At 39.0% G+C, this 16,396-nt stretch overlaps 1 protein-coding gene and 1 long non-coding RNA gene across 2 annotated transcripts; one reads left to right on the forward strand and one right to left on the reverse strand.

Moving 5' to 3' along the window:
• Nucleotides 1–1,798: 1,798 nt before the first annotated feature.
• Nucleotides 1,799–6,619, reverse strand: LOC138411914 (uncharacterized). Its single transcript, XR_011244403.1, has 2 exons — nt 5,701–6,619; nt 1,799–1,920 (listed from the first exon to the last, which is right to left on the reverse strand). It is a non-coding gene; the product is annotated as an uncharacterized lncRNA (long non-coding RNA).
• chmp2ba (charged multivesicular body protein 2Ba) lies at nt 4,373–15,969 on the forward strand. Its single transcript, XM_020090285.2, has 6 exons — nt 4,373–4,622; nt 7,339–7,430; nt 10,270–10,464; nt 12,284–12,386; nt 13,111–13,217; nt 14,363–15,969. The coding sequence occupies exons 1-6, from the start codon at nt 4,589–4,591 to the stop codon at nt 14,474–14,476; spliced, it is 645 nt and encodes a 214-aa protein (XP_019945844.1). The 5' UTR covers nt 4,373–4,588; the 3' UTR covers nt 14,477–15,969.
• The last annotated feature ends 427 nt before the right edge of the window (nt 15,970–16,396 follow it).

Here is a 16,396-nt window from a genome sequence, read left to right on the forward strand (position 1 = left end):
TAGGTGCATGTGTGTGTGTGTGTGTGTGTGTGTGTGTGTGTGTGCCTTGTGAGAGGCTGGGGAGGTTGTGGGGGGGGGGCTGGCAATGATGATGAACAAACACTACAGGGGAGAATAAGCTCTCATTACCCTGCAATTCCCTGGTGCTGCACTGCGCCGGTGAGCGCGACTACATTTGTCCCATGGGCAGAAATGAGTGGAGTCACTCACTCGATTTATTAGACCATCCCAAACACCCCCTGCCTCCCCCGCTGCGATCACCCTGTCTTCCTGCATCTCCCGTCGTCTTCCACATGTCCTAAATCCACTCCAGTACTTACTCGTTACTACTGCTGTACTCATGAGAGCGGTATCAATCTCTACATCCAACTTCTGAACAAAGAAAGCAAATAAAAAGTCACATTTCATGACAAGAAACAATAACAGAAACGCATAAATAAATCCTCTCATTACAGTGACAGTGCCCAAAAAATACTTCACAACTATTCCTTGTCATTAGTGAGTCCTCCTCAAACTATCTTCTATTTTCTACAATATGCACTTTTTTATTGTCCATTGCTGGACGTTGTGTGCAGAGCTTTTTATAAAAAGTCTATGGTGCAGAGTGAAGTTAAAACATTGTGTTCATTCTACCTGGTTTATCTGCAATGAATATTTTATAGTCAATGTTTTTCATAAAACGAAGCTGAATTTGCTTTTTTCTGTTCACATGCATTTTTATATATGTAAATGATTTGCTTAACTGGTGTTATTTTTTCATACTTTGCATGCTGACTTTAGAGTCTGTTAAAAAATCAAAACGATCTTCATAATAAAAGCTCTTTGATTCAGATCAATAAAATATTGCCGCCCGCTGTTGTAGTTTATCAAAGGACGAAGAAGAAGACATGTTCAACTCAGTCCAGAGACTGAGAGCACACTGCCCCACCCCCACTCACTGCTACAAAGCACTGGTTGCCTGTTTATTCAAATTATATTGATATTGAATGCATTGCATGTCCATGTTGTGCCAAATTTAACACTGCACTTCCTCGGGCTGTTAAGAATACAGGAATATAATAATGAAGCCAATAAGATAAGTGGTTCTCAAGATATGTGAGACATATACAGACAGACAGACATTTGTGGAGTTAGAAGTTTGATAGAGATGATTGATCTGTGACCCTGTAAACTTTGTACTCACTGTCCCTCATCTCCCTTATCTTCTTTCTTTTTCCCCCTGCGTCTTTCCTGTGATTTTGCCCTCGATCTTCCTCTGTCTATTATCCCCCTGATACAGCTCGTGTCCTCCCCACATCTACCTCTCTCCATCTGGGCAGCAGTGAAGTATCCATCCATCACAGAGAAAGGAGAGTAGTTGAAATCCCGTGCCTCCCATCACGGATCCTTGTCGCTCTGCGTTTGCATACAAACATTTTTCAGCCTCTTTATGTGTCAGTGGCACAGAGAAGAATGCAGCACACAGTTGAAGCTTATATCGATTTATGCTTTATAAATATGGGAATGAGATACACAACCTACAGAGGCCTGAGGGTGGTTTGTCAAAAATGCTGTTACAGATAACAAAAAAGAATTCATGGTTTGAGTGTGGAGGATATTGGCCCTGTGTTACTGTAAAAATGATGTCTGTCGTTATTATGGATATAAAGTCGTCATTTCCAATGAGATGCTGCAGTTTGTCAGGACACAGTGGAGTAGAAGTTATTAGGTGGTTCCTGTGTGAGAGTTTATGTGGTACAATAATTTAGGTGTCAAAATTACAATTTATTACAAGGAACTCTCACAATTGTTTGGTTTGTGTGAGGAAGAATTCTTTTTTTATTTATTTTTATTTGGTGCAAAAATGTCTTTTCAGAGAAAAAAAAGAAGAGAAGAAGGTTGACCCATCACTCAGTTTTTGATGTCCATGAATGGGTTCATCTGTGAAGAGGAGAGAAAAAACACCCATGTTACCAGAACACAGCAACTTTACGATCATCTAGTGCGAGGATTTGTACGATTTGTTCAATGGTACCTTAGAGCTGAAAAGCTGGAAGTGCTTTATGGCAGTGACTCCCACTGATTGTGCAGAGATCTCATTTCACACTTGAGTGTCTCGCTCTCTCTGCTACTCTGTGCGTGTGTGTGTGTGTGTGTGTGTCCATACACTCTGTAGTTAGTGCCCTAACATAACACGTCTGCTTGCCCCGGGCTAGATCACAGACAGAGGAGGAGAATAAGAAGAGACTGATAGCTGCAGAAAGTGGAGGAAGAAGCGGAGACAGTGATAGAGAAAGATTTCTTAACAATTTTATTGTAATATATCATTAACTTTCCTGCATTGCACTTACTAATACAAAATATGTCGCTACTTGGATTGGAGAAGCCCCTTAAACATATATAACAAATCTTTACCTGATAAATTCTACCATGTATTGCTCAAACTCCAATACACATATCAGATATAGTAAAATGCCCTAACCCTAACCTGAGTATTGATTTACATGTTGTTACAATGTACCAGTGAAAACAGAGACAGATAACAGGCTCTGTACCTACAGGCCCTCTGGGTGCTTGGGGCTGGATTTATCACCACTGGGGTCCTCTGATGATGAGGCCGTTTAGTGGGGGTCCCTGTAGCCCTCCACTGATTAGCGCCAGACATCTTCCCTAATAACCTTAACAAGAACAACGCCTCAGGACGACATGCCGATGCATACGGGCGAGAGTCTGGGCGCGCACGTGAACACACACACACACACACATACACACACACACCTCCTCGGAGATAGAGAAAAAGAGCTGAGGGCTACCCATCCTCCTCTCCTCCTCCTGAAAGTCACCCCTCTCTCCTCTCCTCTACTCTGCTCCATCCCTAACTTGGCATCTTTCACTATGTCTGAGCTGAGACCCATCATCTTCTCTATTGCCTCCCACCACCCCCACCCCCACATGTGACACACACATGCACCAAATTGAGTTGGTTATGGTTCAGGAGTCCCACCACCACCCCACACAAAGTTGCTCTCATCATCAATATGAAATAAAACAATAGGAATATATGAATACAAGCTGCCGCTCTCATGTCGGGTTAAACAGGCAAGGAATAAAATTGAGAACAGAATTTATGATGCTTTGAGAAGCCATGGGGATGATTTTATAGGCAGTGTTTCCCTCTGCGAATTGTTTTCTCATGATAGTTTACATATTTGTGTGCGGCGCCCATTGTATCTGCTGCTAACACATGCACACAGGCACAAAAATCTACTTGAAAGACGAAAAGGAACAAAGGGAAAACCAATTAAAACATCAGTTTTATCAAATATCATGTAAATGTGAGAAGTAAAATTCATGCAAACTGTGATGTGACCCCACACGTGTCAACATGACTTCATTGACATGCTTTACCTCATCATTAATCATAAATAAATAATTATTTGTTTCTAATGAACAGTTTTCCAACTGGGTTTTTGCCTTTATGCTGCATTCACTGGCCGTAAGAAATATTGCAACTTATGTTTAAGATACACTAATAACTCAAAATAGTGGACTTACGTCTCTGTTATATTTAATTGATACAAATTTACATGTATTCATTTTTACAGGGTATACAGCAATGACTTGCTGATGACTACATTATAATATTTTTTCTTGTATGGACCATTAGAGCCTCAATTGGTTTGAAATATCATAACCACAGATTGCAATACACAAGATATTTATCAGACATCCATCCACTTTATAAAGGTAATACAAATTTACAAAACAACAGATGTGTACTCTGTACTTACAGGCAGATGCAATTTAAATTTAATTTACATTTTGATATTTAAGTAACAAGACCTATTACAATAGCAATGAGAATAGAAGACAAAATAGTGAAAAGAAGATAGAAATATATTATCCCTACTCAAAGAGATTATTGAATATAGTTTTTTGAACCTTAGGGTCTTAAAAAAATCTTCAATCTTCAGTGGAGTTGGGGATAATTTGTGCATATCTTAAATTTGTGTAATTAAAATGTATCATACAAAATCAAAGTCGTTATTGTCTGAATTAAAATTTTTAATTACATTCTGGCATTTCATTTCAATATTATTTCAATTATTTCAATATATATATATATATATAGTATACCTGTGCAATGCATTTCTTTGGTTGTACAACTAAACAAAATGTTGTATAACCTGCACATGTGTTTTCTTTTGTTGTAAATATTTTTGCTTTGTTTCAAACGTGTTAGACCTCCCCATCATCAATAAACATGCACACACGTACTTCACACAGGCATTGTATATTTAACAAGGACAAGTAAATAGACATTTTGTGTGATAATGAAAAAAACACACGAGAAGTATTTCCTCTTGAGGCGAGACTTGTTTTTACGAGCCACAATGAAGGGGGCCGGAGAGTCCCGCCGTGACGTCACACTGAGCCGCTGCCTCGGCGGTGAAGCAGGAACCAGAGAGAACCAGGAAACAGAGGCTGAGCAGCTGAGAGCCACTGTCCCGGTCTGACGGCTCAACGGCGGCGACAGCGTCAGGAACAACACGGTGTCACCAACACGGGAGTTTACATTTAGTGTTTAAAGTCGACACGAAGCGGAGACATGGCCTCTCTTTTCAAGAAGAAGACTGTCGACGGTAAGTTTGCTGTGTGTGGGAACATGAAGCTAGCTAACTTGTTTTTAGCCCCGGTTCTGTTGTTCCATCTCAAATTAGCATTCCACGTTCAAACCCGTTCAACCAGTTGTGCCTCAGTGTCACTGCTCAGGGCTGAGAGGGAAACTACAACATGGAGCTGAGGGGAACATGAACTTGTTGTATAATGGTGGATTGCAGTGTTAGTCCAAGCAGGAATGTTGCTCCATTAGCTCTTTTAGCGTTAAATCCACACGTAGGAAGAAGCTATGTGTTTATTTGCTTCGTTAGAGCTGAGGTGAAGTTATTGTTTTCAGTGACTAAGCAGAAATGTGAAGCATTAGCTCCTATTGTCGTTTATTGTATGTAAAATCTTTATATACGTCTTGTTAAAGAGGTATAAGCAGGTGTAACTTTAGTTTTAACTTCATATTTTATCAATGATCTGCAATAGATTTGGATCAACCCATTTCCTTCTCTTCCTTCCTCAGCTTTTTCTTAGAAATATTGTAAATAAGCTTCACTACTGTCCATTTTTTAAACCCTAAAACAACTGCCTTGCTGTGTTGTGGAAGAAATACCACTTAGTTAAATCGCAAATGGTGTGAACTAATCGTGTCAAGCTATGGGGAAGTTTGTCATGCTGTCTTAATAGTTGGATGTGCCTATTTTAGTCAGTAATGTGGAGGTGTCACATTTCTAAAAACCCTCTCAATCTAAACATTTCAGGAGTTTTTCCTCCAGGCTAAATAATCAGCCCCACAAGGTCAAAAAGGGAAAGCCCTCGCCTGTCTTTTATCAAATTTAATGAATCAATTATTCTCTTTCCAACACTGATTACAGTCATCATAGGGCTGGAGTTCCACATGGAGGACAGGGTGAACTTCACCTCCTCTGGGCCCCACTTGAACTCATTTATGTGGATGATTCATAAACACTCAATATCAAAGTATATTATTGGCGGATGTAATAATAGGATCTGTAGGTAAAGGCAAATCTTTCACACCGCAGCCTCCTCGCACTCCTCCCATCATTGTCCTCCCAGTTTCACTCACGTCGATCATCTGCATACTGTACTCACTGTGCTGTGTTATCTCCCCCTCCACGCCAAGCCACTGCCAAGTCTCCTCAGCTTTGACACTTCGTAGTCTCCATCCTCTCATGCTCCTTAATTTCTCTCATCCCGCGCTCTCTGGACGTGGTATTTTTTTCCCACAGTTGCCTTCGTTGAGTTGGTTGAAGTGGTTTCTTGATATTTGGTGAATGGAGAGGGGGGGGTTGGTTAGATCGCACATATTTGTAGGGCGATATCCCACCCACTTTGAGACGTTGGTGGCACGTCACCTTATACGTACAAGAGTATCGTTCTCGCAAGTGGTCCAACGCACTGACGTGTCTTGACCAAGTTGATGATTGGATTCTTTTTTGCCAATGGTTGCTTTTTTTATTCCATAAAGAATATTTTCTATTATATAGCAGCTTATAAATGGAGCTGAATCAGTTAGAAATATGTTAATCAGTCATTTAATTTGTATTTCTTTTTTCCAACATAACAGTTAACTCTGTGCATTTTCCGGATTTATTAACACATCTAGTGTCTGTCCATCCTGAGGGAGATCCCTCCTCTGTCGGTCTTTCTGAGGTTTATTCTTTTTTTTCCCCACCTTAGAAGTTTTTGGGGGGGTTAGTTCCTATTATTTGAAGTGAGAGTCAAAGGATAGAGGGTGATAAATACTGTGCACAATTTAACCATTTAAAAATATATTTTATACTGTTTTTAGTATTTTTATATTTTACACTATTTTAATATTATTTATAATTTTGAGGTATATAGATAAAACTGACTTTACCTGGCTTGATTCATTTGTTTATTTCTGTATTTCTGTATTCTATTTTATCTTTTTATTTAATGGCTAAAGAGAAGCTGTATTTTTGTGTTAAAGTTTTAAAAATGACTTAACTGCAGCTGTATTTTTTCTCTTGATGTCCTGAAGGTGTGTGGGGCAATCTGTGTGTGTGACTTTATGGTCATACTTTATCTCACGTGATGCTACTTTGTGTTTGAGTGGGTGGTTCAGAGCTGACTCAGTGTTGAGTCGTCCGAGCACTTCCACAGTTGTCAGAGCGCACTCTCAACGTGCTGCTTATTAACCCTGTGGTATTTTGTGTGCATGTGGGCACACACTCAAAAACACTCGCTGAATAGATGTTTTACATTTCTATCACACAGCTGAACTAGACCCTGCCCTCTCTAACCGCATTGCAAAAGGAAATGTAGAGACATTCACGCTGAAAACTTCTGTCATCTTCAACAGTCCAACTTTCAACACTACTAATGTAGCTCGTTGGAAATGCCTCAACATAAAGAAATAAAAAAAAAAGTGTAGAGGGTAGTTTGCTCTTAAAACCACTCAGAATAAAGGGTGGCATTCCACATTCTTCCAGCTGGTCTTAATATGTGCTCTCTGTTCAGCTGTCAGCTTCTCATTATTTGGGCTATGCAAGTCATGTGAGATGCCAAATTTTAGACGGAATTGTCTTACCATCACTCCACATAGCTGGATTAATGTTTTTACTCAACACAAAGGCAGAGGTTTAAGTGTTTCAACTGCGACTTTCTTGTCAAAATACAGTGTGTATTTGTATTTTTGGTGTAGAGAAAAATGTTGACATAAATGTACAAGTTTTGCAAATTTTACAAAGTCTTCTCCCTCCAAAGACATCATCAAGGAACAGTCGAGAGAGTTGCGTGGCACCCAGAGACAGATCACCAGAGACAGAGCAGCGCTGGAGAAACAAGAGAAACAAATGGTGGGATACACACACACACACACGCATGCATCACTTTAACATAGACTTTGAGACATGGCTGTTGACTCCCAATTGGGGCAAGTTGTCCTAAATTAACTGGTAGTTAGTATGAAAAATTGTGCCCAGAGGTAGCATATCCCCTCACACACACACACACACACACACACACACACAAACAGAGAGTTATCTTCCATATATTTCTACATATTGCGTCAACTCTTTATTAAAAGTGCTCTGCTCTCCTGACACACATGCGCTACATCCATTTCCTCCAATCTGCAATGGAACCGGATTGGCTAATGGGTGTAAATGAAAATACAAGATAAAACTGGTGCAGGGGCAGGGGCTTTGCTTCAGGCAAGTAAGACCTCCCTCTCCCACACACATGCACTTATACGCTGTCACACGATAAGGCTTTATTCGCAGACGCACACATTTCCCTTATCTGAAAGATGAAAGAAACCAGCAGTGTCCTCTCCCCTCTGTTGTAATAAGTAAATATCATACAGGACATAATTACCTCCCTGGGGAACCACATTTTTTATTCCTCATTAATACTCTCTGCTAATTAGTCTATTTTTTCTAAGCTTTTTTGCACGTTGTGAATAAAAGATAATTTTGCTAGGAAATGGAAATGACCTGCTGTGTATTTGCAGTTTAGCACAATCATGACTGACTATTGACCCCCAGCCATGCACGCTTTCAGTGAGCTCATGCCCACGTACACGCACACACATTCACATGCATATACAGTATAATAATGACATGGAGCAGAGATTATCCCAGAGGATCTAAGTATTTCTATAGTCAGGGTTATTTTCAACATCTTTTCAATAGGATTTACTAAATTAGGAAGTAAGTGGAAAAGAAAAAAGAAGCAGGTATGTCTTGAATGTCTACATTTCATGCACTTTTCTAACCAAGCAAAATGTTTAAAATCTATGATTGAATTTAAATGTACATTTCCTCTGCATGTGTTTAATTACTTAATGATGCTCAACAATTAGTTTGTTTTCTTTATTGTTGTTGTGTAAGTGATTTTTGGTAAATTTAAGAATGTGCAGAAAATATATTAAAAACTTGTCTGCCAAAGCCCAACAGTCCCCTTAAATACAATCAAGCTGCACTGAATTACACACACTCGTTGTTATCAGTTATCTAAATATTTATGATCATATTTTCATCTAGATCGATTAATTGTTCTCTGGGAAAAACAGTGTGAATATTGTGAAAACAATTCTTGAGTATATAATGGGTTCTTCCCTAATCCATACTGCATCCTTTCACCAAGTTTCGTGGAAATCTATTCAGTAGTTTTGTGTAATCTTGCTTTCAAACAAAATGACGGAGTGAAAAGATGTGTTCAGAGTAATCATCAGCATTTTGACCCTTTTTTTGGTTTCCGTGTTACTACCAGGCAAAGCCTAACAGCCATCCAGTTGTTTGCTGCATTCCTACATGTCTCGGAGAGCACTCTCTATCCATCATTTATCTCCACCTCCTCCCCCCTCCTCTGACGGGGGAGTAAATAAGGCATCATAAGCTTCACATCAGCAGCAGTCCCACTGCTCTCATCTCTGCCTTTTTCTTACTAATGCATTCATAATGCATTTTCCGTTGACAGTATTATTGTCAGTGTGTGTTTTTTCTCACACAGCTCAAAGTTTTTCTCTCCGTAGCATTAATCAGATTTTTTTTCTCTCTGCAAGCAGCTAAATACAGACTGAGACTAATGCACCTATTCTGTGCACACACCTGAGTGTGTGTTTGTGTGTGTGCGTGGATGTCGGTGCAAGAGAGCCAGAATGTCTATTGCTTTTGCAGTATCAGACATTAATAATTAATTGTCATTTGTTAAAAAGGATGCTTTCAGCGCACACACACGCTAAAGAGAAATAAGCAAAACATGCTGGAGCTGTATGAAGCGGTGCTCAGAGGCCTGGCTAACTTACTGTAACCTGGAGCTCCATTCTTTTTCTCTTGGGATGATTGCACAAATTCATGCCCACACATGGGATCCTTGTGGGCATTAGTGTGTGTTCTTATGTTTACTTAAGCTAAAAGCTTGTATTTGCTCGCAAGTGAGTAACATTTGATCCGGACAACTGTGTTTACTTTGTCTATGTTTGCAAACACATTAGTCTTGAGGGAATATTGCAGATATAGTGTGTGTGCATGCTTACTTATTTCTGTGTTTCTAATGTATAAGAGGAAGACCTTCTGATTGATGTGTGGACAAAAAAACATTTTAATTGTGTAGGAAGAAGACGCGAGTCAGTATGGATTGATACGTTTCTAAAAATAGAAGCTTCTCTGCCCAGTAATGAATGTGTAAAAAAGCTCCGTCCTTCATCCATTCAATTTCTCCAAAGTCTCAGCGTGTCATTTGGGTGAAAACGGTGGAAAATTGTTGACATCAAAGAATTCTTTCACATTACTTTACATCTGCACTTCGACATCCCTGTGGGGTTAGTCCTTAATCCACTATTGTTCCTAATTTACTTGTGTGTACACATAAACATTATCTCAAAATGGCTGATTGGCAGATTACTCACTTACCCATGAAACCAGGAGACTCATTTCCCTTAATAGCCTCAGTGGATTTGTTCCCAATAACAAAAGATATTTTCAATTAGTCGCATCTGAACCTCTCTTGTTTTCTGACACACTAAATGATCTCCATTCTTAAAATGTTTCATTCACAGTTTGTGCATAGTCTCACTTATTTGCAAAATGTTCACCTATACATTCCTAAAATTGTTTGTAAGCAGGGAAAATTGAGGCATAATGTGTAAGGAAAATGTACGTACTGCTCACATCCTAATTTTTCCTACTCCAGGAGGCAGAGATCAAGAAAATGGCAAAGAGTGGGAACAGGGAGGCGTGTAAGATCCTCGCCAAGCAGCTCGTCCAGCTAAGGAAGCAGAAAAACCGAACGTACGCCGTCAGCTCTAAGGTCACCTCCATGACAACGCAGACGAAGGTCATGAACTCTCAAATGAAGATGGCCGGTGCCATGTCCACCACAGCCAAGGTACAAATTTTAGACCCTATTTAGCTAAGGTTTTAAAATATTCAATACGTGTTGAGTTTACACCAGTGTGTAGGAAGTAAAGGCTGCACTAATATAAGAAGTAATAATCATTAACATGAAATCAAACAACCTGCTGAGTTTACTTCTTTGGTGATTATTAATCTTGCTTACTAAAACTCTTACTATTAGATATATTAATTAAAACTTTGATTCATACTGAAATGGCTATCTCTAAATTTGACGTTAATTATATTTACTTCACAAATTAAGTGTGTTTCACTTTTGAACATTAACTAGTTTCCGTGTTTACTCATATCAATATTTCAGTGTTGTAATTAAAGTATTAATGTGGGGTCTGTTCTGTGAGTCCTGTAACAGTGTTGCTAATGAAGTGTGAAAGGTAGTAATTGGCCTCGAGCGATGTTACTGTACAGTCAGACCTAGCAAACACATACAGGTCAAATATAATTAGGCATCAGTTTAATGGGGTGTGATCAGGCGTGTGTATTTGTGAGAGAGACAATGTGTTAATTGTTCAATGTCAGACATTTGTGATATTTGTTAATATACTGATGAATGTGCTTTTCTTAGGAAAGAACGGCAGCATCCATTCAGTTATTTTCAGTGGATAGTGCAGCATTTTCCACATTCCGCACAGGAAGCTCTGTGTGTTAGCATGATTTGCACAACAACAGAAAAGAGGAGACGGGGACATGTATCCTATGTGTCTGGCTCAGAGGTGAAACTAGGACATGTTTGTGCTGATCTTTACAGGAGGGAAGACGATGCATAGTTTGTGAGTGAGTCTGAGTTGTTGTAGTATTTCTAATATCTCAATGTGCCAATATATGCAGAGTAGTTTTTATAGAGCCCTTTTTCAAAAGAGCTAATATTGTACTTATTTGTGAGACATGCAGAATCTGGAAGTCACAGTATAACACCCAGTCAGTGGAGGCCATACACACTACTGAGTCACATGATGAGTTGCTGTGATGAAATTTGTGCAAGTTGGATCAGCCTGTGATTTCAATTTTTAACTTTGATTGTCAGTGTGGTTTTGAATCCAGCCCTCAATGGTTTGATGATTTGGTTTCCATTGACCGTTGTTACGTAATTTTGTTCTCAACAAATTATAAACTATACATCAGTAAAGAATTTCAACTTCCCTTAATTTTATATGGACTGCATTTTATATGTCTTAATGTTTCACTCACAAGTGCTTTACACTGCAACACACTCAAACAAATACACATTCATATAGTGCTTCTGTAAATAGATCTTCTCTACTCATACCTCACATTCATACACTAATGGCAGAGCCATCAGGGGAAATGTGGGCTGGAGGAGCCAGGGATCAAATCAATTAGTGGATCAGAGTATAGCTCACGCCAAAATTCTCTGTTCGAGTTGAACAGAAAACTTACTGAGCCTGACCCGAACCTGACCAGGCGTTCTGTTTTTTGTTTCAAAACCCGATCCAAGCCCGATGTTTTCCCTGATTACAAGTACATGCTGTGTAAAACAGAAACAATTCGATAGACCCACAAACTTAACCAAACCCAACCTGAGCATCATTTCCAAATTTTTCAAAACACAGTCCGACCCGTCACTTCCCCTCGTGTCGGGTATCCAGACTTTTTAGTAGACAACCATTTTTCAAAAATATCATCACACTCCTATGATGGAGAGCAAAGACTGTTGCACTGTCTTGTGTTTCATACACCCAGTTGAGAACCCTCTGAGGTTTTACTCACTTGCAAAATCTCTTCAACAGTTCTTTATTGATTCATTCTCTAACCTTCTTTTATCATGTGAACAGACAATGCAAGCAGTGAATAAAAAGATGGATCCCCAGAAGACCCTTCAGACTATGCAGGATTTCCAGAAGGAGAACATGAAGATGGGCATGACGGAGGACATGAGTAAGGATTCATTATACACACATGACAGACACAAAGAGTTGTAGTATCTAGGAGCTTTCCAAAACTTGTTAGGGTGATGATGAATGCGACGAGAGGGAGGGATGTTTCAATTTGTGTTTGTTAGGTAAAGAGAAATATAAAACTATAGGTTTTAAAGATACAACAGCTTTTAAATTTGAAGTTTAAATGCCCACACATGAGCATCCACAAATACATACATGTATATGTACTAATGCAATATGATGATATATATGTCTATTAGATGGTGATAGAAAAACATCATCTAACGTCTTTTACCACCTACACCAGAATCATGTGAAACAGCACAGAGGGTCTACAGATGAGGCACAGAAGAACAGTGGAGAGCTCAAAACAAACTCCAGACTCAGACATTCTGGAGTTTTGGACAGAGGCCTTTGCCCATGGCTCACCATATGGCAAAGAATCATTAAGATGGGAGATAACAGCGTCTGTTGCAGCTTACATCTGCAAAGACATGGTGCTGGTTTACACTGTTGAGAAACAGTAGTTACAAGTACCGGTATCTATTGTTATCTGGATATGAGATTTTGATCATATCACACAGCCCTATGTGCAGGTTTGAATGCAAACTTGTCAACAACTATCTCACTCTAAAGTCCAGCCAGTGTCTGAAAATCAATGTGTCTGACTTGCATTTAATTGACATGTCTGTCCTCATCTTTTCCGTCCTCCTTCTGTCCAGTCAACGACACTTTGGATGAGATCTTTGATGGATCTGGGGATGAGGAAGAATCTCAGGACATTGTCAACCAGGTTCTGGATGAGATCGGCATTGAGATCTCAGGAAAGGTAAGAAATTCAAAATGAGAGACACAAACTACCACTGACCTCATATGGCCTTAATACTGTACTAATTAATTAATACTACTAATTTAGAAAATAGTTTAAAGCACACAGTCAATAGTGAGCAGCGTTAAAGTGAGAAGCATTTTACTATATAGCATTTTATTACACGTGTAACATGTGTTAATGGAGTGTAGCAACATGAAGTCTTTTACTGAGTGTTATTGTATTACAGCTGCCACATGGTGGGGCTATAGCCTTCAGCTTCTTTAGCTCTGAGCACTGCAGTCCTTGTAAACTGCCAGGCCTGCCATCTGTTGTGTGTCTGGCTCCCCCTGGGGTCTCCATGAGTTATTACCTCTCAAAACACAACACAAACCCACAAATTGTGCAATAAAAGGAGCCCACACAGCTGGAGTGAACAAACGGGCAGGTTTCAGGAAAAACCTGTTAAACTGTTTTTTTGCTTTTGGGGAGCGAGGGGGAAGGGGGTTGATCATTTCCTGCTAAATCTCAATAAAATACTGAGCAGATCATGTTCTTTCTAAGAAAAACAAGAGACTAAAGGTTTTCTCAACCAACCCTGAAGCGAGAAAGAAGTTTCAAGACCCATAAACTGAAGTAGTTTGGAAGAAACTAGCATCAGCAAATACGTAACCATGTGTTGAGCATATGTCGAGATGAGTAAATGGTCTTTATCTTTACTTTAAACATAATAAACACCATTGTGTATAATGGCACTATTTAGTCTTTAATACAGCTTGGGAGTATTTGCTGTTATGATTTTTTTAGGGAAGGAATGAAAGTCTGTAATTTGGTCATATTTTTTTCATAATCCTTCAGTATATCATGTTTTTAAGTGTAGAAAAGGACAAACGCAGAGAAACATCTCCAGTTTTTTTTAAGCTGATTCAAAGGTCATTTATTATAATTTGAATTTAATTACATCCTTTTGAAAATATTTGACTATTAACTAACAAACCTCTTTTAAAGTAGAGGTTAATTAAGATTAAATTGAGGTCTGGGAAAATAAAAGAAGATAAAATAAACTGCTGTACACAGCAGCCTAAACTTAAAACAAGCACCAGCCTTTGTGATACTGTGTGTAATAACTTTGAGTGTCTGTTTTTTTGCCCCTGTGCGTTTTCCAGATGGTGAGAGCTCCAGCTGCAGGAAAGAGCCTCCCCAGCGCCGCCTCTGCCAAACAAGCCACCATCTCTGACGACGAGATCGAGCGACAGCTCCGAGCCCTGGGAGTGGACTAATCGTTGTCTTTGTTTTAATGTTCACATCATAAACCTGTGCAACATTAACACAGATGGATACAGACTGTCAGACATATTGGTTTTGTCATGATTTAAATGGTACAGGTGTAACAGAGGGCGCACACTAACACACACACACAAACATATTCTCACATTCTTCGACAGGTTGCCTTACAGATCATGAAGGCAGAATATCTGATCTATTTAAAATTATATTTATTCTGACATCCGACTGGCCTCGTTCTGAAGATGGACTAATAATAGATGCTTGACCTGAAGAACCACCCACACTGTTGTTTGCCACCTCTGTCTTTTGTAAAGGGCTACAGTCTATATGCTTAATATTTAGCTTTTTCCATTTGACATCTTGGTCGAACTTGAGTTAGTCAGATATCAGCTTCTACATGATTAGATGGATGGTGTATGGTGATTAAAAGATGGTTCAATAAGCAAATCCCCAGATTTCCCCAATTACCTGCTAACTAAGTTATTTTGAGGGTCTAAAGACTGTTATTTTCATGCTGGGTTATCTAAGTTGGGCATACTGTCTCCATGTAAAGAAAACAAACTGGTCAACTATATAATTGTTTATTTAAATCTATGCATATGACAGATGTTCACGTGAAGCGTGTGACAGACACTGATGCCTTCAGGCGATGATAACACCTTATTTGCATAAGATGATGAGACAGATTGATCTGATGGCAAACTGGCTAGCATCTAATTAGCGCCGCTGAAGTTGCAATGTTGTACAGATTGTGAGACACAACTTAAGCAAACACAAATTTGATCTAATGAAAAACTTGCATATCAAAGAGTTTTGAATCAGTTGTTTGATGCTACTGAGTAATCACGTTTTTTTTTCTTTTTGGCTTCTCGGTTGATGCTTGGTGTCTGATTGTGTATCTTATATTGGACTTGGGATTTACACAGTGATTGTAGGATGGCACTGGTCCTGCAGTCGCTCATCTCTTTCAGCTGCTGTGCAGTTAGTGTCATTTGTTATTTGAAGCTGCCTCAGTCACACACACACACACACACACACACACACACACACACACACACACACACACACACACACACACACACACACAATTATGTACACTGTGATCCAAGAGACGTTTTCTCCTCTTTAGAGCTAAAGCAGATTCCTCTATAAACTGATTTAATTTCAGCTTCAGGCTTTGAGTGATAAAGACACCTCATATTTACGTTGTCTCTCTCTCATTGCCAAAACAAATACAAAAATGTGTTCATTCTTGCATGAATCCAACATGTTCAAGTCACTACTTGTTTTTGTAAATCATTCTCCTCCTCTATCTTCCTATAGTCTTCTGTGGTTATGAGTGGAAACTGTTTGAACAGATTTTGAGTGCAGTTTCAAAACACCACATGTACTGTTTGTATACTCATCTCTGTTTCCTTCTTTGTCATTGTAAAGAGACTCTGTAAAGGGTTTATGGCTTTTATAAGGAATAAAGTTTCTTCAGGTACTATTTGTTTATAGTATTTGTCTTTTGAGCCTCTCATTTTAGTTTACCCTTTAAAGGTCAGTACCAGTTATTTATTGTTAACTACATAACTACAAATTATACATGCATGGTCGAAATTCTTTCAAATATTTTAGTTTATTTTCATTTTTATATCTATACTATAACTAAAAAACCCTAAACTAAAAAAAATCAGTTTCCGATGAATGAAGAGTCTATTAATAGATTTTTACATCATGCAGAAAAACAAGTTGGAATGACAGGAAAACACACAAATGCAAAAAAAGAAACACCAGCACTGTCACTGAAAGCTGTGATTTCTAAATCCTAATGAGATGTTAAGTTTCTCCAGGTACCATTTGTTGATTGTACCATTTTAGTTTTCAGCCTCTTCTGTATGAGTTTACCCTTTAATGGGCAGTACCAGTGT

The sequence above is a fragment of the Paralichthys olivaceus genome, chromosome 10 (assembly GCF_024713975.1).
Source record: "Paralichthys olivaceus isolate ysfri-2021 chromosome 10, ASM2471397v2, whole genome shotgun sequence".
In the NCBI taxonomy this organism is placed as follows: Eukaryota; Metazoa; Chordata; class Actinopteri; order Pleuronectiformes; family Paralichthyidae; genus Paralichthys; species Paralichthys olivaceus.